This window comes from Leptosomus discolor, chromosome 19 (genome assembly GCF_034619465.1).
Source record: "Leptosomus discolor isolate bLepDis1 chromosome 19, bLepDis1.hap2, whole genome shotgun sequence".
NCBI classification, from domain to species: Eukaryota; Metazoa; Chordata; class Aves; order Leptosomiformes; family Leptosomidae; genus Leptosomus; species Leptosomus discolor.
The window spans coordinates 10712852-10734861 of record NC_141409.1 but is presented as its reverse complement, the minus strand read 5'-3'; the positions used below and the strand labels follow the sequence as shown (position 1 = coordinate 10734861).

Sequence of the window (22010 nt, the reverse complement as noted above, 5' to 3'; positions counted from 1 at the left end):
CGTCAAGCTGGACACAGGAGTTTCAAGTTTTTTCCGTTTTTCCTTAGAAACGAACAAACAAAACGATAATCTATAGCCCAGCGCTCGGTATCGCTTTGTGGCAAGAAGAAGAAGAAGTCTTTGATGGTGGTGGGGTCTGCTGGGTGGCCATGGAGCAGCAGTGGCGGGAGCAGCAGCGGCGTGGGGACAGGTCTCCGGGCCACGCGTGCGGCAGTCGGTCATGCGATTCTGCGTCTGTCGTGGGAACGGTCCTCTTGGTCGGCGGTTCGGTACGTGTGGGTGCGGTGGCGCAGAGGAACTCGGGCAAAACGAGGAATGAAATAAAACGGAAAAAAATAACCCATCGCTGTCCAGTTTCAGAACGTGCATGTGACAAGGAATTCTTTTTTCTTTTCTTTTTTTTTTTTTTGTTGTTTTTAATTAATTAAATGGCGCAATGAGGTTACGAGGTTGCTCATTTGGAGACTAGTTTTCAGGTGGCTCTTAGCCCATGAAGCAAGCTGGTCCCACCTCGAATCCAAATTTCTGTGACGCTTCTCCGAAGTCATTGAACATGATGTCGACTATAGGTACTTGCTCTACTTTGGGCGTGTTGATTTCCAGGATAGTCTTCTGATAGCCCTTCTTTGCCTGATGGGGAGAAGAGGGAGACAGGGGAGCTCTGATGATGCCTCCAACCCAACAAGAGCAAGTTATCATGAATGAGCATTCACCAGTCAAGCTGGGAATACGGTGATGATCCTGCCGGGGCATTTTCTGAGCTAAATTAGAGGCACCCAGCAACCAAACACCCTACATGTACCCTGGAGATATAGCAGAAATGCTCCCAAGTGGGATGGTGACCACTAAGCAAACTCTTGCGAGATGGCTGTCCTGAGCCCAGACTTTGGAGCAGAAGCTGCTGCTGCCATGCAGATCGAGAGACACCAACTCTGCTGTCAGCACATCTCAAAGTTAGAACAGGAGCCTGGTAAAATGGTTGAGGCTGTGGTATAGTTGTTTTGCCTCCCCGAGGACACGCATGGGTTGTTGAACAAATGTGAGCGATTTAATTTGAATATATTAGTTTGACTATTATCTGAGTGCTATTGGAAAGATCACATTTAAAGTTTGATGGAATTCACAAGGTGATGTTGTCTTTTTATCGTGCCCGGTAGCCATACAGTTATTTCCGAAATATAAATAATTATTAGAGGAGCAGAAGTGCACCCGAGGGCATACAAAGCTGCACAAACAAGCGAATTTATGGAGCAGCTTTTGGCTCTACCTTACCCTCATGATTTGTGTGTCTCAAAAGAACAGGCTATATCACAGCTACTGAGAATGGGCTGTAAGATCAGGAAAACCACATTCAAATAATAGCCCAAACATTAGCCCTGGAGATCTGCTGGCACCAGCTGCAGCAGCCTCTGTCACGGCCAGAGCACGGGTCCTACCAGGACCTCTGCTGCAACGCTGTGTCGGGCAGCCCAACCTCATTTGTCTCATGGTAGGGCTCAATCTTAAATATCCTGCCTGTGGTTCAGGAAGGGTGATCTACCAGGGTACCAGAGACAGTACAGGAGTACATCTCTGTGCCCAGCCATCGCACCGGGCCTCGTTCAGCCTCTCCTGGTGCCTGTTGCTCCCCCTGCTCTAGTTCTTGCTGCAGTTGTTTTATTTGCAACACCGAGAGCAGCTGTGCTAACAGCCGCCTGTGAGAAGCAACCAAGCAAAGAAACTCGAAGGAGCTACAGTCCTCTTTCCAGGCAAACGTCAAACATAGAATCGTTTAGGTTGGAAAAGACCTTTAAGATCACCGAGTCTGACTGTTAACCCAGCGCTGCCAAGCCCACCACTAAACCATGTCCCTAAGCAACACACCTACACGTCTTTTAAATACCTCCAGGGATGGTGACTCCTCAGCTTCCCCGGGCAGCCTGTTCCACTGCCTGACAACCCTTCCAGTGAAGAAATTTTTCCTAATGTCCAATCTAAACCTCTCCTGGCGCAACTTGAGGCTGTTTCCTCTTGTTCTGTCGCTTGTTACTTGGGGGAAGAGACCGACCCCCACCTCGCTACAACCTCCTTTCAGGTAGTTGTAGAGAATGATAAGGTCTCTCCTGAGCCTCCCTTTCTCAAGGCTGAACAACCCCAGTTCCCTCAGCCAATCTTGTTTTCTAGACCCTTCACCAGCTTCATTGCCCTTCTCTGGACACGCTCCAGCAACCCACGTGTCCTTCTTGTAGTGAGGGGCCCAAAATCCAACATAGTATTTGAGTATATCCCCCATTAGGGAGAGGAATGCAGGGCACCTGAGCCCAATCACTTAAACCAAAAGGCTTTTCAGCAGGCACATCTGCCTTGAAATGCGCAACGTGCGATCTTGCTGCATCCCTAAGAAGGGAAAGGGAGGGGAAGGCACTTTTTACCGAGGACACATTGCATTAGCAGGAGATACGAAGTACTTGAGGATAAACTTCCCCATGTGGCTTCTGAGTGTTTCCAGAAGCGGTATGGATGCCCTTTCCCTCTCTGCAAGAGTGCTAAAAGAAGCGATTCTAATCCTCGTTGCTCGTGTGTGTGTGTGCCAGAACAGAACCACTTTCAATCAAACTACGAGGAGGGCTTTTTCTGTCAAACATCTCAATCTTTCCATCCTGTGGGCTTCAAGCACTGCAGTTGCAGAGGGTGAGAATTATGCATGCTTTTGCACCAGCAAGCTGGGTCTCAAAATAAATGCAAGCAGCACCTGCTTTGCCAAATTTCTAGCTCCTGAGGGCAGATTTTTCTGATCTCAATCCAGAATCAGGCATCCAACAGAAGGAGGCAGAAGCAAAGGGAGGACGCTGAGCCTCATTGGCAACTCTGGCTGTTGCTCACGGTGAAAGCAAAGGTAAAGAGCAGTGTGGGCTGCGCAGGGAGAGGAGGGCTGCAGCGTGATGCCTGCTTCTGCACTCAGCAATGCAATGCAATGCATCCCCATGCCCAGCACAAGCCCTGGGGCTGCACACAGCAGCATTCTGCAAAAAAACCCAAACCAATCAACCCAATGCCAAACTCTTAATGCTTTGCCTTCAAGAGATCCTGAAGACACTTGAAAAAAAAATCAGTATCAAAACCTGCAAAATTCATATGCAACTGGGTGTCATTTCTCACCACTCCCCTGTGAATAAACAGAGTAAGAGCAAAGGCAACAGGGAACATTTAAAAGGAACTGGTGGTTTTAGGCAGGTCCCTTCCTTTACTCGAAGCCAGCAATAAAGCAAATTAATCTGGTTCCTAGAAGTGCTGCAGCTTCCCCTGACCGTGAGCGGAATCGTGTATTCCCAGCATAGGGAAGAGCAAGCTCGACACCTCCCATGCTGGGGACAATCCTCAAGGCAACTACATCAATGGGCACAGGAAATATGGAGGTGATTCGATCCAAGACAGATAGTGCTGGTCAACCAGGGGAGGGGGGCAGACACCCCCAGCACCGACCCCTTTTTGCAGGGACTGGCCGAGACCAGCTCTGCCCACGTACCGCGCAGCCGTCCAGGGCGGCTCGGATGTAGGGGTTGTTGTCGTAGGACATCTCCTCGTCGTTGGAGCCCAGGAAGCGGATGGCCTTGTCGTAGCTGTTGGTGGTGGCGTCGTGCCAGGCTACGGACTGGTAGCAGTTATAAGTGATGTTCTGGTGGGCCGAGGCGCTCAGGAGCCGGAGGAAAGTCATCTGCACCACTCCGATGGGGTTCCCGTCCGAATCCACGTAGGAGAGCTATGAGAAGTGGAGAAGGGGAAACACTGGACAGTGAGGGGCAATGCAACATGTCTGGGGGGGTCTGGGGACCACCAGTCTCGCCCATCTTTATTACCCTGTGCAGACACTGCTCCTGCCACACTACGGGCACAGGGCTGCTCTGGTCCTCCTGCGGCCAGGGCACGGCTACCCAGGGCAGTTTACGTCTCTTGCTGGTTGTGAGTTAAAAAATAAGGCTAACGTAGGGTAGGAGGAAAAAGGAAGGGGAATTTCAGCCCTGATTGCCAAAAGGTGCAGTGCTAAGCAAATTTTGGGATATATGTCTCAAGTTTAAGCCGATGCTGAGCATCAGCATTTCTGTAAGGGTTTGGGGCTTTATTTTTCTGCCCTATTTGACACGATTTTCTGACTGCTGTGGGCGTTTTGTTCTGCACACACTGGGGTATTTCCCATTAATTTTTCCTGGGCACCAACACGCTGGCTTTGAAGCAATCTTTGCACTTAAGCTGCAGCAATCCTATTCCTGATGATATGGTCTCGGTGCTGCCCTGGTTGGTGAGGCTACGCTCACCTAAAGGGAAAATGCATTTGCTGCCCTCAGGGCATGTCAGGAAACACAGAGCTGCACTGGCACAGGGATTTACTCCATTCACACATCAGGCTCCTTTTCTCCCTGGGAGGAGAACGGTGTCTAGAAATATAGTTCTGCAAAATGCAGTTTGTTGAAACCCGCTTCCAGCACCTCGGGGACTCAGGACTTTCTCTCGTACCCCACCAAGGAAGCAAACACACAGTGGGAATGCTCGTTTGCACGTATAAACCAACTGCACTTCAGGTGGCATCTCCAGCCATGGCCAAGCTACCAGAGCTGCTGTTCATCACTGTCCTCTATGGACAGGGGGTTTGTTTAGAAATGACCAGGAGAAAAACACAGGCACACAAACAGCGTAGTGGTCTTCAAGGTACCATGAAACATCGGTGCAAGCTGCAAACAGTAGAAGAGATTCATAACCGGACAAAAATCATGATTAAAAATATAATAAAAATAAATAAATATACCAACCGGTTGTCAGGATACCGTTGCACTGTCCTCCTGAGAGTGAAATATGACTGACCATGAGAGACCACGCATGCCAGGAGCAGAGCTACCAGAAAACCACCAGGACGTGGAAGGAAGGGGACACAAAATGCCAAGTACTTGGCACACACACAATGAGACGTGGCACTACTGATCTGCAGGACCCACCTCTATTTCTCTTATTTGTTCTTATTTCAAAGCAGTGCTTGGTTCAGGAGCCTGACTGCTGCTTATGAGGTCTCGGTTGCTGTTCTGCCTCTGCAGACTGCATGAAGCCCTGTCCCAGCTTTACAACTGGAGCCACTGGGAACTTGCATAAGGCTTGCTCCTGGGAACATGGGTTTGCAAAAATCAGTCCTTTCCCGTTTTCTCTGTGATAGCATTTCCCTGTGGCAGATGCCATACGGCTATGAAGGATAACAGGACAGGATGGGTGGCAGGCCTTGTTAGAGCTCCTGGAAATTGTGTGTAACACACAGAAGGAAAGCAGAGTCCAGAAGAAAACATCTGCAACCCTTTTATCCCTCTAAATGGAGTTTGGCTGTATCATGAGAAACGGTAAGAAATCAGCTCCAACTCTGTCTCATTGATTAATGACAGTGTGGAAGCATCAAAACAAGATGGTTTTCTTTGTATCTCGTATTTACTATGTTCTTCTTACTTTAGGTAAGCCCAGAAGAAAGGCAAGCATCCTCATGGCTGTACACCTTGTGCAAACACTGAGATGGATACGGAGCCCCCCATGTCAGCAGACTCTGCTCTTGGCTTCAGGGATCCTTGTGGGCTCAGCCTCCCCAAAAGACTGCGCTCGGGCTGCGTGGAAAGACACCAGGGACCTTCTCCATGGATTAATGGGAGCAATGCTACACCCAGAGGGGAACTTGAACTCCTTCATCCCACTCATCTACACATAGATTTCAACTGATCTTGGATCCAGGCAAATATCTCCCCAATTCACCAATCTCATGGCCCCAAGTACTGACTGGGGTGAAATGAGAAGTACTTTTAAAAATAAAATAAAATCAAATCAAACTGTAAATTTATGGCTTGTGTGTTTAACAGTTTTGCGGTTTGCTTAGGGAGGTCTTCTACGTACTGGTGGCTTTTTTCCAAACAGAAAATGCAGGACAGGTAAAAAAGCAAGAAAATGGCAACGCAGAAAGATGGAACAAAGGGCTCCAAGTAGCACTGAAATTTCTATTTTTAAAAAAATGGGCCCTAAGCTCTAGGTTGGCAATTCAGCCTCTAACGTAGCTGATGAACAGACTGTGGGGGGAAAGAAAAAAAAAGCAGAGAAGATGGAGAAACGGAGGTACTCATAATATTAACCGATGAAGTGCTCTGTAATTAAGCTATGAGTAGTTGCCCTCCAAGGAGCTACGAGGCTGAAGCCTTGGCTTTGCAGCCTTACGCGATAATGCAGAAAAGCTGCAGAAGCCGTATCTTTCTTGTGGGCAGAATCAGAGCAAAACGTGTTTAGTGGCGATGAAATGCGGCTTAGGAAAACAACGCGGTGATTCTCTTTGTTGTTTGCCTTTTAAGGTGGAAGTTTGGGACACTGTAAGAAACCTCTGCCCTGGGGAGAGGGCGACTGCACGAGGCTCCTCAGCGCGGTACGTCAGAGCATCTCCTGCTTTCAGGGGCAGGTCGGTTTTATCCGATGAGTATTTCCTTCTTCCCTAATTCTCCTGGTTTGACTGAGCTCATTATCTGCAGCCTGCTAATCCTACAAGAATTGATACACACGCAGGAGATTTCTGTTGTTGAAGGAGACCTGGCTTACACAAATCAGTTGCTGCTCTGACATCCTTGACCAGGGCTTCGGCTCTATGGGAGCGATGGATCTGTACACAATGCGAATGTCCCGTTAGAGGACAAAATACCAGAGCTTTTTCTCTGTTTTACATGCTGCTTGCTTGCTTGCTGACAGCAAACATTTTTTGACCTTACAACAGTTCTTCTTCCTTGAAAAAAATCCTTAATTGTGACCAAGTTAAATTCCTGTCCACCAGGCTTGGCAAACGCGTACAGCTTCAAATCTTCCTTTAGACCAATGATTTCATGTCTCCCAAGCTCCGAGGGTGGCATGAGAACCCCTAGCGTGGCTCATCTCCCGTGTGGGAGATGAAATCCATCCTTTGGGGAAAACCAGACCAGAGATGGGCAGATTCACCACCTCAGCCTGTGTACCAGCGAGCACAGGCTGTGACACAGCTCTGGGCTGAAGCATCACGTTAGGGGTCTCTCAGTTCTTGGGATAAGGCTACACTGCTGGGGGACAGCACCATGGGGAGACCCAGTTTGCCTTTGCCATAATGGGAACTGCTTAGGAGACAGCAAGAGCCCTTCTGCTGCGTGAACCCCGCCGCAGCACTCTGCAGGGGCAGACCTGCAACAGCTGCAGCTCTGCAGGGTCCCCAGCACGTCTGCGTGTCCCCTTCTAACGCAGGGGAAAGCTCTTCACCTGCTCCTCGGTCTCCAGTCAAGCAGACTGGAGAAAAAGCATCACCATTGGGGTTTGTTTCTTTTTCAGTATTCCACCTTAAATGTTTTTACTGCGCCTTGTGATGGTTATTAGTCCAGCATGCAGAGTGCAACAGGTCTGGCCATACCAAAGCAGATGACGCGCTCTGATTCAGACTAGAGGGCCAAGGTTAGCCACTTACCAAAGACCCCCGCTTGTATTGACTATACCATGTGGAAGGCTGTTCTTTGGGCCAACGAGCCATTTTACTCTGTAAAATATGACACGGGTTAAAGAAAAACAGAAAGCACCAAGATGCATCTTACCAGTTTACCGCGCTTGAATTCACTGAACCAGGAGCCTGGGTTTTCCTTTGGCCAAGAAGTAATTCTAGCCTAGTTTGTGGACGGCAAGGAGGAAAGAGAGAAAGAAGAAGAAAAAAAAAAAAAAGAAATAAAAAAAGTTACATTCAGTTCCAAAAGCAGAGCGTGCATGTCTTACTGAAACTGTCCAACTTCCTCTAAAATGTTTTCTTAAGCTCTTTACACCAGTAACAAGACCAGTTGGTAGAGCCCTAAGGTACCAGGAGGCTCTCAAGCAGAACGGGACAGTGTGGTGGTGCCCTGGGTGCCCAGCGCTGCCTCGGCACCAGCCTCCTTTCCTAAGGGCTAATGATCTCTGCCTCCTAGATACTTGGGATGCAAAGCCAGCAGTGCAGTCTTATCAGCAGGAGGGATAAAAGGAAAGATAAAGAGGAAAAAAGAAAATATCAACGGTGAAAGATGCCTTGATCTTCATGGGAGGGCTGGAGTGGAAAAGCAATTGCTGATAATGGAGAAGGTTGCTGTCACTCTCATGCCAAATCCAGATGCTGTGGGGCTGGGAAAGGCAAAGGATGTGGTTAAGGAAAAGCCTCTGCCAGCCTCCTGTGTCTGTGCGGCAGCAAGGTGCGGCACAGGCAGCGCATCCTCCGCTGTCAGTGCTGGACCATCGCACGTGATGGAGCTTCAACTACCCGGAGCAACGCAGGGGGTGACCTTGACGAGAAACGAGCTGTCGGAGCATCCTTTATGGCAGCCCAGTCTAAGCAGCTGAATCATTTGAATCAGAGCCCAAGGAAGAAGCGTGGTTGCCGTCTGCTCCCTTACCCTCCCACAAGCTCCCGCACTTCTGCCGCAAATCTCCCCAAAACCAACAGCCAAGATATATGCAGGTGTCTTGGGACTGTCCTATCCTTTCCGGTACGTGAACCATAAAGTGAGCCAGTGTGTTTCTGCTGGGTAAAGGCTGGACTGAAAGGGGATACGGTTTAAACTCTGCTGTGGCTTATAATAAAACCACTCAGCCAATACTTAATGCTGGTCTGGTAGCTGTTTTCACTCCTCTACATGGAAAAAAGCAGGCTGAAGCTTCTTCTTATTTACGACGGTATTGCAAAAGCGTGGCACAATTTGCATTTGAGGAGCATCGCAGCAGTCAGAAGAGCAGCTCCACAGTGGACAAGATGGGGCCAAAGAGCTGCTCGCAGAACGAGCGTGGCAGGAGTCTGAGCCACTGTACGATCACGGGCAGACTCTGCTTTTTTAGCTGTCAACATTTTGAGGAGAGCGATGGCAAGTTAATGCAAAGGAGAAGAAATCCATCTCCTATTTAAACAGCCCTAACAAAAACTCAAGGAAGATTTATGTGATGTGTTATTTGTCCTGCGCTGGCACATATTTCTGGTGGATGAAATTCAGCAAGCAAACACTTTTCACTGGAGTGAACAGCTTTGTCTGCACCTTAACCCAGCTGGAGCACAACTGTGACACTGAGAGAGCTCCCCCAGGCCACTCTGCAAGAGTTTCTGCTTGGCCAGTGCAAGAGCTGGTCCCTCGGCATTGGGGAGAGCAGCTCCAGAAAACAGAGTGCAGGGGTACACGACAAAAACGATGAGTATGGTTGAGCTAAGCGCATCATTACATAAATAACTTAATCAACCTCGTTCATCGGTGCCAGGAAAAGCACTGAGGCTAGTTGCAATCGTTTAGGATCATTTACCCACAAGAAACACCAGGAAAAATGACAGGAGATAAACATTTATCTGCTCTGCCTGAAGCCACAGTGAGGGGAGAGGAATCAGTGGTGCTTATGCATGCAGACAGCAGAGCGGCAGCCTGGCTGTGGGAGGGAAGACAAGGAATGAGTTAAATGAAGCTCACGGGGAGCCACAGTTTCTGCATCAGCACACACTTCTGCCTTTGTAAAGCAAAGGAAAAAAAAAATTAAGGTTTTAGCATTTATTATGCCTGGGAAATCATCAAAGACTTGTCCCAAATCACAGTTTAAATCTGAGTTACTCAAAGAAATTCTCTTTGTAAACATACTCCTTATTATTTTAGAAGCCAACGTTGTGTAACAAAGAAATGTTCTGGGTCTTTAATCCTTGCTTGCTATTGTTCAGTTCTCCTGAAACTGACTGTCTATGAATATTCATATTAGGAAACACTCTCTTATCACCATGACATGGGGGGGGGGGGAGGGCGGGGTGGGGGGGGGGGATGGAAATAAAAAAATAGTGTGGACTTACTCCTTCAGATTTCTTGTCAGGGAAGATACAAGTCTCTCCACCAGCTGTGAAATTACAGTACACTTTGAAAGAGTCCCTGGAACATCCTTGGTTAGGATCAACCCAGTATTCACCTGGATGCACAATAGGGAAAGGAAGGGAAGAATCAGCACTGGGAAGGAAGGACGATGGGCACTTCAGCAGCCGTCTTACCAGGGATGTTTTGTCTCTGTCATAGGCTACTATTTATATGTGTTTTTTGGAGAACTGGTTATGTTCTGATTCCACATGATCCTGTAGCACCTTACAGAAATAGCTATTTTTTCATCATATATCCCCATTCTCAAGAGTAGAACAGAATATTTCCACTGGAAGGGACCTAACAAGGATCATCTAGTCCAACCCTTCTCTACATGTTCCTTCTTTGTCCTCACGGAGAACCAGGGCCAGGGACTCCTCAAATTACTTCTCTTCCTGCAATCACTTGTATTCACCGAGTGGAGCTGGGAAACCCACAGTGTTTTCCCCGCACCCCCTCTGTCCCGGGACACACCGTCTGGGAAATCGGGGTGGCAGAGCTGCAGATCCTTGCAGGTACGTGCTGGGTTATGTTGAGTGCCCAATGGATGCTTCATTTGCTCAATTTCCAGTTTCAAGGAATTCAGCGACCCGAAAATTTCCTCCATGCCATCTGCATAGTCCATGTAGTTGTCAGCATTTCCATCATCCACCAACTGGCTGGCGTCAATGTTTCGCCTGGTCCTCTTGGAAGACTGGATGGGCAGTGGCTGGATGACTTCTCCAGGAGGACCCTGATTCACGGGGAAAGAAGATACAACTTCTCAGTGCGTTGGCAGTGGGGAAGAGACAGAAGAGATGGCCAAAGCAGCCACCAGCACTGAGAAGCAGCATCACAGGACACACACTAGACATATCAAACACCCGTGACGGTACTGAAAAAAACCTTGGCCACCAGGCCTGAACATTGGGTCTGCTCTTGTCATCTTCCCACTAGTAACTATTCCCTTCCCACCCTGCTGTATTCCCCAGCATCTCTAAGAGATACCAATCCATTGCCAGGATTCCTGATATGTTGAATCTTTGTCCAGAAATCTTCTACTTCCTAACATTACAACACCCATTAAATCTGAACCTCCTTTCACACTTCATGTAATGGGTTGTACTTACAGGAGGCCCTGGGGGCCCAGGAAGACCCGATTCACCCTTTGGACCTGTTGGACCCTGGATGGAAAAACAAGGGAAAAAACATATAAGTCACTCAGGAAAAAGCACTTGTCACTTACAGCACATCCCCAACATTATTGCTTTCCATAGTCTCTTGTGGCAGAAACTTTCTTTCTGTCCCTTCAGGCACACAAGAGGAGTTTCCTTGCAGCCCCCCAAGAAAATATTCGTTTTGGTTACTTTTGATGTTTAGGTAAAAGAAAAGATCAGTCAAACGCTTGGGGTTAAACAGTCAGATTTTGCTTAGGCTTCCTGAGAAAAAGGAAAGCTCTTCCAATGCATGAAAATGTGGAGTCTCCAAACCAATTCAACAGTTTTATAAATCAAATAAAATCTTAAAATTAATAAAACATGGAACTCTGCATGGGAAAGAGACATTAGGAAGTTGCCCAAGAGGAATTTTTAGTTGCCTGCACAGATCTGTAACATGAAGCTTGCTTCAGAGTTGCATTTCTCACCGAGCTCTTTGCTTTTCAGCTTGCCACCTCCCGCTTCACAGTCTATTTTTAATACCCTGCGCTTTACAGCAGTAGGTTTTCTCCTAAGGACTACGCACTGGATTCCTCCTTATGATCTTTTCTGCACTGATGTTCAATGAAGTACAGTGTGTGCAACAGAAACCTTCCCCAATTATAATTTCTGGGCTTAGACAGCCTGAAAAGGCTGCATTTGCTACAGTCAGCTTTGGCTAATTGCCTTAATGCCACTGACGTGGAGGAGTCGCAGCAGGTTGTACCCTTAGTAAGAGCTCCTCAGCCTCTTTGTTTAACAATGTCTATACTCACTGATGATCCTTTAGCACCTTTGGGACCAGGTGGACCCTGTATAGAGAAAAAACACAGAAAGGAGTCAGTACATTTCCCAGCAGAGAAGTCACAGAGTGGCCTTATACAAGGTGGTTTTATTTCATTCACTTCCTTTCTGTTTCCACTTTTCACATCCACTTGAGCTCGGTATTGCTTTTATTTGCCAACACACCAAAAGCATTTGTGTCAGACCAATCTCTGTCAGTGCTCCACGCTCCTGCTGAGCGATGGGGACTGGAAAAGGTGCTGTGTGATTCCTGTAACCCAGGGCTGATCCTAGCTCCATGCCAAGGGCACCCAGCAAGAGCCAATGCTGGTCACCCAAAGGTGCAGGCTTCAGCCTTTGGGCATCCAGTGGGGGGAAAAAAAAGATATATCAAAAAATACAAAAAAAATCATCATCTGATTGTAGAGAATCCAATGAAAGGGGGAGAGCAATAGCAGGGGCTAACTTCCCTGCCTTGATCACACCGTGCCCATCTCCCAGCGCACACACCACCTCCCAGTACTCCTGTAACTCATTCTAGTGTTTTCAGTGGGCTCTGCTGGGCAACCCGTCTCATTGGCATCCTCATGCAAGGTCAGGCCAGAAGGACTGTGCTGGGAGCACCAAGGTGACTCCAGGGGGACTGTGTAGCTCTCAAGGAATTAAAAGATAATTATTCGTCACGTACCGGTAATCCTGGCGGCCCTGGAGGTCCGATTGGTCCAGAAGGACCTGTGATACCCTGGAAAATAAAAGCAGAACACCATTGAGTTGCATGCAGCAATGCTGGCCTGTAACTACACAAATAAGATCTGCTCACAGACGACCACCCAGGTTTGGAGGACTGTTCAAATCTGGAGCTTTAACTGGTTTTTGAGCATGTGCTTGATTCAGACAAGAGCATGACTGGGGAAGCTATCTCATTTAGTCACACCATTTTAAAAATCAGTCCTCTAGATGCATATTTAACGTTACCATCCCTCCAAGTCTACTCCACTCTTTTCATACGATCCTTGAAAATCTGCTTTCCGCTAAAATGGGTCATTTTGAAGCATCTCTACATTTCACATGTAGAATAAACTACATTAATAGAGAAAATATTCCTCAAATACTAGCAAGTCTCTGCTGCTAAGGATAACCATCTCTGCTATGCCGTACCTGCTCAAAGCCAGCAAACCCTGTAACTCAAAAGCACCTTTAATTAGGGTCTTATGGAATATTTACCTGCTCTCCTTTGGGTCCAGCTGAACCCTGGGGGCCTGGGAGACCTCTGTCACCCTTTTCTCCCTGCTCTCCCGGTGGTCCAATAAGACCAATTAAACCTGGATGACCCTAGGGGAAAACAGCAGATGTTAATTATGATCCCTCACCAGAGGTACCCCAACACCAAAGCTACCCAGCAAAGACATTTCTAGATACAACCCCAAACATCTAAGCGAGGTGATAGGAGTTTGTAGCTATCCCTGACACCTGGAAGTGGCAGAGAGAGAAAAGAACCAGCTTTTTTTTTTTTTTTTTTTCCAACAGAAAACGCTACAAATAGAGAAAGAGAACTGCTGCACTGGAGCATCTGCTCATTCTGTGTGCTAACATATAACACATACATTTCTAAAAGATTGAGAATCATGCCTTAAAGCAAGCCAGGAGTCCACACCTCCCTCTGCCCTCTGCCAAAGCGCCTGTGTTCAGGCAGCCCCGACAACCAGAGCTGCTGTGGACTGCAAGGGCTGATGTAGGGGAACGCAGGGAATCAGCTCCTCCATGTCACCTCGCTGTCGTCAGTGCTTGTGATACGGGGATGGGAAACCAAGACATGGATCCAGATGGGCAGTGGCACACACGCTCACCCACAGCCCAACCCAGTTCATCCCTTGGGCCACATTCACAACTCTCCATCTCTCCTCTAAAGATATGTTTGATGCTTCCAGAGCATGACAGAGAGCACACAGGGCTGGTGGCATTCCTCAGCCTTGTCCTACCAGCTGCAGGACCCCTCTACAATGCCATTTTTTCTCCCACACCCAGACATGGGCATCAGGTCGTGCAGCAAGATCGTGTGCGCTGTTCTCACCTTCTCCCCTTTAGGACCAGAGTCTCCTTTAAGACCAGGCAAACCCGGTGGGCCCTTTGGGAAACAGGGGGAAGAAACAAAAGAGAGAATTAATTCACTTAAAATGCATTCACCGATTTAAAAAATTCGTGGAATTTGATGGTCTGGACATACCATTGGGCCTGGGGGACCATCTGGGCCAGGGGATCCCGGAAGACCTTGTTCACCCTGTAAAACAGTGAAACTCCTTCAAAACAATCATTCATGACAGCAGGGCTCCTAGCTGGGATTATTCTGATTATTCACCCATCCCTCATCTGGTCCTTGTGCCAGGGAACATTTGCCCTGGCTTCTCACGGATGGTAAAGGCAAAAGGATTTACATTCCTTTCATGCTCAAATTTCTACTGGAAAAGGGACTTTGGAGCTCATGGAAATGTTACCCCATAGTGGGTGAGCAGAACCAAGACTCAAATAAAACATGCTGGGAGATGATATTCCTCATTATGTTATTTCCACTAAATATGTTTTATCTGCTGTCAGGCATTTAAGCACAGACAGAACGTTACACTAGGAGAAAGGCATCCTCCAAGGGAGATGGGTTACGGTAAAGCACCAGGAACAACCCTGCCCAGAAGCTTTCTCAGACTTTGCTCAGTTTGGGAATACTCACGACTGGACCAGGAATCCCTCGAAGGCCATCGGGGCCAGGCTTCCCTGGAGCACCTTGGGGACCAATTGGGCCTGTCTTCCCAGGAGGTCCTTCCAAACCAGCTTCACCCTAGATGCAAGAGGCAGCAGGGTTTAATTTGCATTGGGGCATCAAACGATCTCCTCAACTACACCGCGGCTGCTGCCAGGATGTCGCAGAGGGGACGCAGGTCCATGCAAAGCACAGGAACCTTTCTGTTCGTTGGTTTTTCCTACTGCTCCCTACTCCTTGCGCATTAAGGACAAGTCTCCAAACTACTTCACTTTTCAGCCTTGCCTATTTCTGCTGATTTCCAGAAGAAAAGGCCCTTTGGCTGAGAGCTCTCCTGAGCAGAAAGCTTTCCTGGGGTCGGTCCTGGGAGATGAGCTAGGAGAGGACATCCTCCACCATCAGCATTCCTGCGGCTGTCACGGCAATTGATCTATAATTTGCAATGCCACTCTACATTTCCCCACCACTCCTACCAAAAGAGTCATGGTCCAATCATGCTGTGTTTACCCTGGGAAAGGACACAGGGTTGTGCACAATGTATTATTTACAACACACTAAATTGCCCGATATAGCACTTTTTTATTTCAAAACAAGGAAAACATTCCCATGACCTTACCAAGCCCTAATTGTCTCCACCAAGCTTGTTAAAAGATGAAACATAAGCTTAGATTTGGGACCATTGGCCTCAAATTCAGGCTGATTTGTTGTAACACAGAGCAAAATCAAACCACTGTCTTTCAAACCAACCAACGTTGTCAGAGGGTGGTCCTTTTGGTGTACAAAGGACATAGAAGAAGTGAAACCCAGATCAGCTCTTACCTTGGCTCCTTTCTCTCCTTGCCTTCCTTCGGGACCAGCTGGACCAGGAGGGCCCTGGAGAAAGCACAAGAGAGATGGAAAACACAATTAGATCACACTGATCTGAAACAGTCTATTGGAATTAGTAAAACGGTGCTACAGCCCCAGGAAAGAAGACAAAATGGAGACAAATATCTCTGAAAAGCTTTTTAAATTAGCTTCTCACTAAATGAATCCCTGGGCTCTGCCAGCAAGGCAGCAAGAGCAGGAACACCTCATACTTGTATATTCTTTTGAGTGTTAAAAAGCTCAAAAAAATCCCTGGGATTCAGCTGACTACTTCCCATCAATTTCCAATAGCTGTGAACGGTGCATCAATTTTTCTTTTTATTATTCTTATTCATTTATTTTACATGCTACTGCCTTGCATTTACTGTAGACCTAGTAATACCACTAGTTTCAAGAAGTCAGTACAAATACATGTGGAAAAATACTCCTAAACAATCAGCTTACCCTTTTTCCTGGGGGTCCAGAGGGGCCTGGCTCTCCCGTGGGACCAGGGGAACCCTAGAGGGAGAGAGGAGGAGAACAAGCCATAACTGCACCACGAGACATGGGAAGGAGGAGCAAACGTGTAAAACTCGAGTGGAGATCTAGAGTTGGTGCTAAGCCGAGGCGTGGGTGGCCAGTACAACTCCCAACAGCTCCTCAGGGGTGCAGGTGGTATCTAGTTTTATCCCTGCCCACCATGCAATACCATAAGGCACGGCAAAGTTAAAACCAAAGGCTAGATTTTGTTTTTCCATAAGCTAATTTTTTGCTTTCAGGATGTATTGCTGAGCAGCCTGGATGGATGGCAGCAGCCAGGCTGACGCAGACAGGGGGACAGGCATCAGGGGACCAGCGTGGCAGAAGCTGGTGGGAATTAGATGCTCTGTGGTGTTCTTCCTTGGACCTGCTCCCAGAAAGCATGGGGACTGATGGGGAACAAATCTCATCTATCCAGTTACTCACAGTCTGTCCAGGTTCGCCATCATCACCTTTGTCACCAGGGGGACCGTCTTGACCCTACAAAGGAAGAAGAAAAAAAAAAAAAGCAGGAGTATTTAGAGTATGAACAGAGTTGAGCAGAGCGTTGGCAGCAGCAGATATGGTTCAGCGGGTCTTCTTGTCATCAGGCACCATCCCTTCCCATCTCCTGTTGAGAACACTGGCAGCAAACGTCCTGTGTGAAATAGTGTGGATAGCAGCATTCCTACAGCTACTGCCCCAAAGGCTGTGGCATGGTCAGGCAGTCTTATGGTGGGACTTCCTACTCTTTCCCAAGTCAAGGAAGAGTAAACGCCAGAGGAGTTGCTGGTGAACGAACAGCACAAAGTCGTATTTCAGTAAACCAAGAGGAGAAACCCAACTGCCCTTCTGTGAGACAAACACTTACAGCTGGACCAGGTTCTCCAGGAGGACCAGGGTCACCAGGAAAGCCAACTGGACCCTGCAAAGAGAGAAGAAGGATATCCCCAAGTCAGAGACATTGCATCTGGAGAACTGCAGAGCACTAGTGACTGCTACCCCAGCGACCACCAGGGCAGTCACCCTACGGAGCAAAACCCAAGTCCCTACCCTCAAACACAATCTCAGATCACACCCCATCTTTGCATCTTCAGTGATTTCATCCTGTCACAGCCACCGGTTCAGCTCTGCATCCAGACTACACCAAGCCCCAAAAGCAACCCGGGGAGTTTCACCTAGTTTTTCATAAATACACTGGACAAGTGACAGCCAAATCCTCGCAGCTTTGGGGAATGGGCAGATTAGAAGATTTTGCTTTTGCTTACTACACCATGTGTAACGTTTTTCACTGGAAAATCCTCTCAAAACATTTAATGACTAAAACACTTCACCATTCTTCTCTGTACAATGTCTATTGTGTACCTCAAATGATTCAAAGACCGGCATTCAGACAGTAGACTACAACCAATAATGCGATATCCCAAAAACCCATCTGTTAAGAGAGATGAGTAACTCCCCTGCCTCCTCTGCTGTTACATACCATCTTTGCTTATCACATAACAAATTTCTTCAGCCAGCATGCATCAAAGAAGCTGGCAAGATAAATACCGTACCATTGTCACCTGGTATAAATCAGTATAGCTCTATTGGCTTCAATAGAGCTACAGCAATTAGCATCAGCAGGGATCTGACCCTAGAGGTACAACTCCCAAATTCACATAAATCTCCTCTGCACTATTTTGGAAGCTTTGCTCTGGTGCAGAGGACCTTGGCAATACATAAACTCAAGCACAGAGTAAACCTACTGCAGGCCCTCCCCATAGGGGTAAGTTTTCTGATAGACTGCAAAAAGGACTAATAATTCAAGTATTGCTGGAAGATACGGTACAGCTGGGTCTTTTCCTCATCAGCACCCTAAAGAAGAGGACCAATATCACATATCATTAGAGGAGGAGTTCTCTGGCTGGTACACTATTTCAAATTTCCACAAAAATCTCTGGAAAACACCATTTCATGCAGAAGTCTCTGCTGGGCAAGACAAGCAAGGGGTACTTACAGGGCTGCCTTTGGGCCCGTCATCACCCGGCGGACCTTTGGGGCCAGGGGGACCAGCAGCACCAGAGGGACCTGCTTCACCCTTTTCACCTCTTTCACCTTTAGGACCCTGTAAAGGGAAACGGGTGTTTCTATTATCCAGGAAAACAACCTACCGATCTCTAATTATCATTTAATCAATTCTGAGAAAGAAGCTCTGTTTGTACCTCAAAACACAAGGACATGATTTAGCAGTCTCTTCCCACAAAGATTAAATGGTGTTCACGTTGTTCAGTCGTGGGTAGCCCATATTCGGTGACTAAACGCTATACTATAAATACCCAGTAACATGGGGATGTGTCACCTGATACCCAAACCAAGGATACAGCTGGTTCAGTCCCCGCAGCCCCATCCATGTCTGACACCCCTTCAACCAGCTCCTCGGGGGACACCACTGAAGAAAAGCTCCATCAGAGCAAAAGCCACCCCCATAGCCTACTTACCGGGAGGCCAACCTCGCCGGGAAGACCAGGCTCACCAGATTCACCAGGTTCACCCTGCAGAGGGGAAAACAGGATGAGCACACTTGAATTTCTGCAGGGTGCCAAGTTTTCTGCTGATATAGCAAAGCCCCTGCATGAGTGTTGTAGCAAACTCCCGCTGGCTCCAGTCAGGTTTGTCTGGATGTCTTACCTTCTCTCCTACTGCACCAGGATTTCCTATTCCTCCAGAAGGACCCTGTGGACCATCTGCTCCTGGTGGTCCAGATGGACCTCTGGGTCCAGGTGGGCCTGGCGGCCCCTGAGAGAAAGGAGGCAGAAATTTAAGACACGTTTCTTGAAGCAATGTCTGTCAGTGATGAAAAAAAGAAGTATGAAAGCATCTTACCATTTGCCCAACATCACCTGTTTCTCCCTTCTCACCAGGTGGCCCAGGCAAGCCCTGTGGAGGTGGAGGCAATGAGGTTTAGCCATGAACATCTCAGGTGGAGCCCCAGCTCTCGTTACCCTAAGCCCTCCCTCCATGCTGCAAATTACCTGCAAGCCCACTGGGCCAGGGGGACCAGGGAAACCTCGGGGTCCTTCATCACCTTTCTGACCAAAGAGGCCTTGCTGTCCTCTGGGACCTGGCTCTCCATCGGCACCCTACGAGGAAAGAGTCTACCAGAGCTTAGCAAAGTCACGAGGCAGATGCAAAGCCCCATCCCCACCACCTCCTGCCGCAGCCAGTGGCCAATGCCCTGCTCGCGTGTTGGGCATCAGCAGCGTCTGGCAGAAACTGCCAATGCTCGCGGTGCCTCCCAGGAGATTTTGTGGTAAAAAAGAGGATTTCTGCCAACAGGGGACAGTACTCACAGCTGGGCCAGGCTGACCGATTGGACCCTGTGGGCCAGTAGGACCTGGTGGACCCTGCCATGAAACAGAAGTGCAACATCAGGTTAGGAGCACAGAGTGAGAAAAACTGGCCTGGAAAAGGCGATGCCCTTCAACACAGCCTCCGTTAAATATGCATTAATACTCGAAACAGAGAGGGAGGACAGGTCAAGTCTCCCCCAACACACCAGCATCCCTCAGCCCTGGTGCCAGTGGCACAGCAGACACATCTAAATGCATTTTTGCTCCAGCAAAACAGTATCACCCAGTTCTACCTGGACACTTATGTGTAACTTATATTCGTCAGGCTCTGAGCAGTACATAAGCTTCCTCAGGGAAGCAGCTACGATGACGTCCACCCCACTTACCTGCTCCCCTTTGTCGCCCTTGCTGCCCTTCTGGCCAGGCTCCCCAATCTCACCCTGCCAGGTACAAAGAAGCACAGTTAATTCACTTGGTGACCACTTCTATATCTCAACATTCAAACAATAGTCCTGTGTGTCTGCATCCTCATCCCAAAGATGCCAATTCCCACAGAAACACCCCAGAATGTTCCAAAAAAGGCCAGAGATTTGGCCACTCCAGGTGTAACCAGACCCTTTTACATCCTAAAACTTTCCTTAGCCGCCACGTGATGCAGGTAGCATCATTTTTGCAGACCTTGTCAGCAGTGATGAGCGATTCATCCCAGATAATGTTTTCTAAGAATCCTCCAGTCCAGAGGGGCTTAATGAGAGACCAGGGAAAGGTACTTAATTCAGAAAGGCCAGGCACCCGCGGGCAGGCCACCTGCTACAGGCTTCGGGGGAGGCTAACTGGATGTCAGCGAGCAGTTTTTGGCTGGCAGAGCACACACAGCCCAGTTTCTCTGCTGCTCCCCCGATCGGACGCTGCCGATCTCTCGCAGGGTCGCAAGCGCCATAAAACACCCTTGTGTTATGACCAGCAGCACGTCCAACCCGACGCGGTGGAAGCAGCGTGGTGGCAACGGGGCACCAGTTCCTTCCCAGAGTGACCCTGTGCAGCGGGGAGCTGGTCGCACCTTGTCTCCATCCTCTCCGGGGGGGCCAACAGGACCTGCTGGACCTGGCAGTCCCACGGGGCCCTGGATGCCATCCCGGCCAGCCGGTCCTTGAGGACCCTTCTCGCCCTGGAAGCAGAACAAGCAGACAGGTCACACAGAGCTCTCCTCCACCCTCCAACCAACCCATTACATCCCACTAACATTCTATTCAGCTGCTAACAACCCCTGACTCTACGGGCATGTATAGCAAAACCAGTTTCCAGCTGACATTTCATCAGACTCTCTGTGCCCGCTGTCTGAAACAAGACAAACATTTCCATTTTGAGAGATACAGAGCAAACAAATCTAAATGGTGAATAGCCAGATCACAGCTGCAATTTCACTGCTAAGCAATATAATCAGATTTAATCTAAACCCTCTGCCATCTCTCTCTAGACTTCAAACAAGACCCCAGCTAATTTTTATTCCCACAAGCCAATTTTTACTGATGCTGGTCCTGGCTGCCCCCAGCACTCGCTGCCTCCTCCCTCCCTGGCTGATCCCCAACTAATGGGAGTTTCTCAGGAGGCCCCAAGCTCCCTCCTGAGCTTCTGGACAAAGGAAAACACCTGAAGTGAATAAAGCTGTCCTCCTGCCTAAACATCTACTTGTATTCCTCCAACCTGGAGCCTTCAGTTAAATTTGTTTGTTTACAGGAACTGAACAGTGAATATTTTTCAGTTTTCTTGTCCATAATTTAATTGCATCTGAATTCCTGGTGCTCTCTTCTGAATAATTAGGTGTCACATAAATTGCTTATTTATCTCTCCACTGATACATCACACAGGTACTGGGCAGGACAGTGCTCATAAAGCTGATTCACCAGGAAATTCTTGCCTCTGGACTAGCTGCTGGAGTTTCTAATAAGCCAGCAAATGCGGAATATAGAGGCTGATAAACACTGTCGATAACGACAACCAATCCCTCTAAGTGTCCTCGTGTAGCCTGAAATCACCGATGCCAGCATTTGCTCATCTTGCTGGGTCTAAAGCAGAGCTGAAGTTTGAGGCAGGCGATCCAAAAGTCCCTACAAAACCCTTCGGGCGTGAATAAGAGGCAGAGCCTTCCTCCTCGGGACCGTCACGGTGCTCTGCTCTCCAAGGACAGAAATAGTCGGCCCAGCCCACTCCCTCCTGCCCGCACGTGACATTTCACGCGCGTGCCTGGGGAGCGAAAGACGTGAGAGTTTGCGCGGGCTGGCTGGTGACGGCTCGGGAGAGGGACCATATGGCAGGACTCAGCCACGCTCTGCTCGGGCTCCTGCTGAGCGCAGCCCTTTCCCTGGGCGCCAGCGGGATGCCTGGGAACGCTGGTGCTGCTGCAGCACGCAGCATCCCGGGAAGCAGAGCCGAAACCTCCGCAGCACCTTCCTGTGCTGCCCCTTGGCCGGGGCGGAGGGAGGGTAAGGGTTTATTTGGGCTCAGCGGAGCCGGCTGCTGCTGTTGCATCCTTGTAAGCGGTGCCCGGGCTGGCTCACTTCTCTGCCCAGAGGCCTGTCCTTTGGCTATTTGTCACCAGGAGGTCACGCAGGCTGTCATTTCACCTATTCAGTCTTCATCCCTTCTCATTGCCTGAAGACATTATGGTCCCTGGGATCACATCCATTTTTGATTGCATGCATGACACAAACGG

The 22010-nt window shown here is 48.6% G+C and overlaps 1 protein-coding gene across 1 annotated transcript in view; it reads right to left on the bottom strand.

Annotated features, from left to right (window-relative positions):
- Window positions 1–483: 483 nt before the first annotated feature.
- Window positions 484–22010, bottom strand: part of COL5A1 (collagen type V alpha 1 chain) — a 155009-nt gene continuing 133482 nt past the window's right edge. The window contains exons 43-66 of the mRNA XM_086475890.1: window positions 20358–20465; window positions 19684–19737; window positions 19298–19351; window positions 18980–19087; window positions 18831–18884; window positions 18636–18743; window positions 18446–18499; window positions 17965–18072; window positions 16837–16890; window positions 16413–16466; window positions 15912–15965; window positions 15420–15473; window positions 14571–14678; window positions 14073–14126; window positions 13920–13973; window positions 13073–13180; window positions 12537–12590; window positions 11842–11877; window positions 11000–11053; window positions 10365–10623; window positions 9833–9945; window positions 7590–7658; window positions 3506–3739; window positions 484–630 (exon numbers count right to left, since the gene is read on the bottom strand). Of these exons, the coding sequence (XP_086332016.1) occupies window positions 484–630; window positions 3506–3739; window positions 7590–7658; window positions 9833–9945; window positions 10365–10623; window positions 11000–11053; window positions 11842–11877; window positions 12537–12590; window positions 13073–13180; window positions 13920–13973; window positions 14073–14126; window positions 14571–14678; window positions 15420–15473; window positions 15912–15965; window positions 16413–16466; window positions 16837–16890; window positions 17965–18072; window positions 18446–18499; window positions 18636–18743; window positions 18831–18884; window positions 18980–19087; window positions 19298–19351; window positions 19684–19737; window positions 20358–20465 (2154 nt within the window). The remainder of the gene's footprint in view (window positions 631–3505; window positions 3740–7589; window positions 7659–9832; window positions 9946–10364; window positions 10624–10999; window positions 11054–11841; window positions 11878–12536; window positions 12591–13072; window positions 13181–13919; window positions 13974–14072; window positions 14127–14570; window positions 14679–15419; window positions 15474–15911; window positions 15966–16412; window positions 16467–16836; window positions 16891–17964; window positions 18073–18445; window positions 18500–18635; window positions 18744–18830; window positions 18885–18979; window positions 19088–19297; window positions 19352–19683; window positions 19738–20357; window positions 20466–22010) is intronic.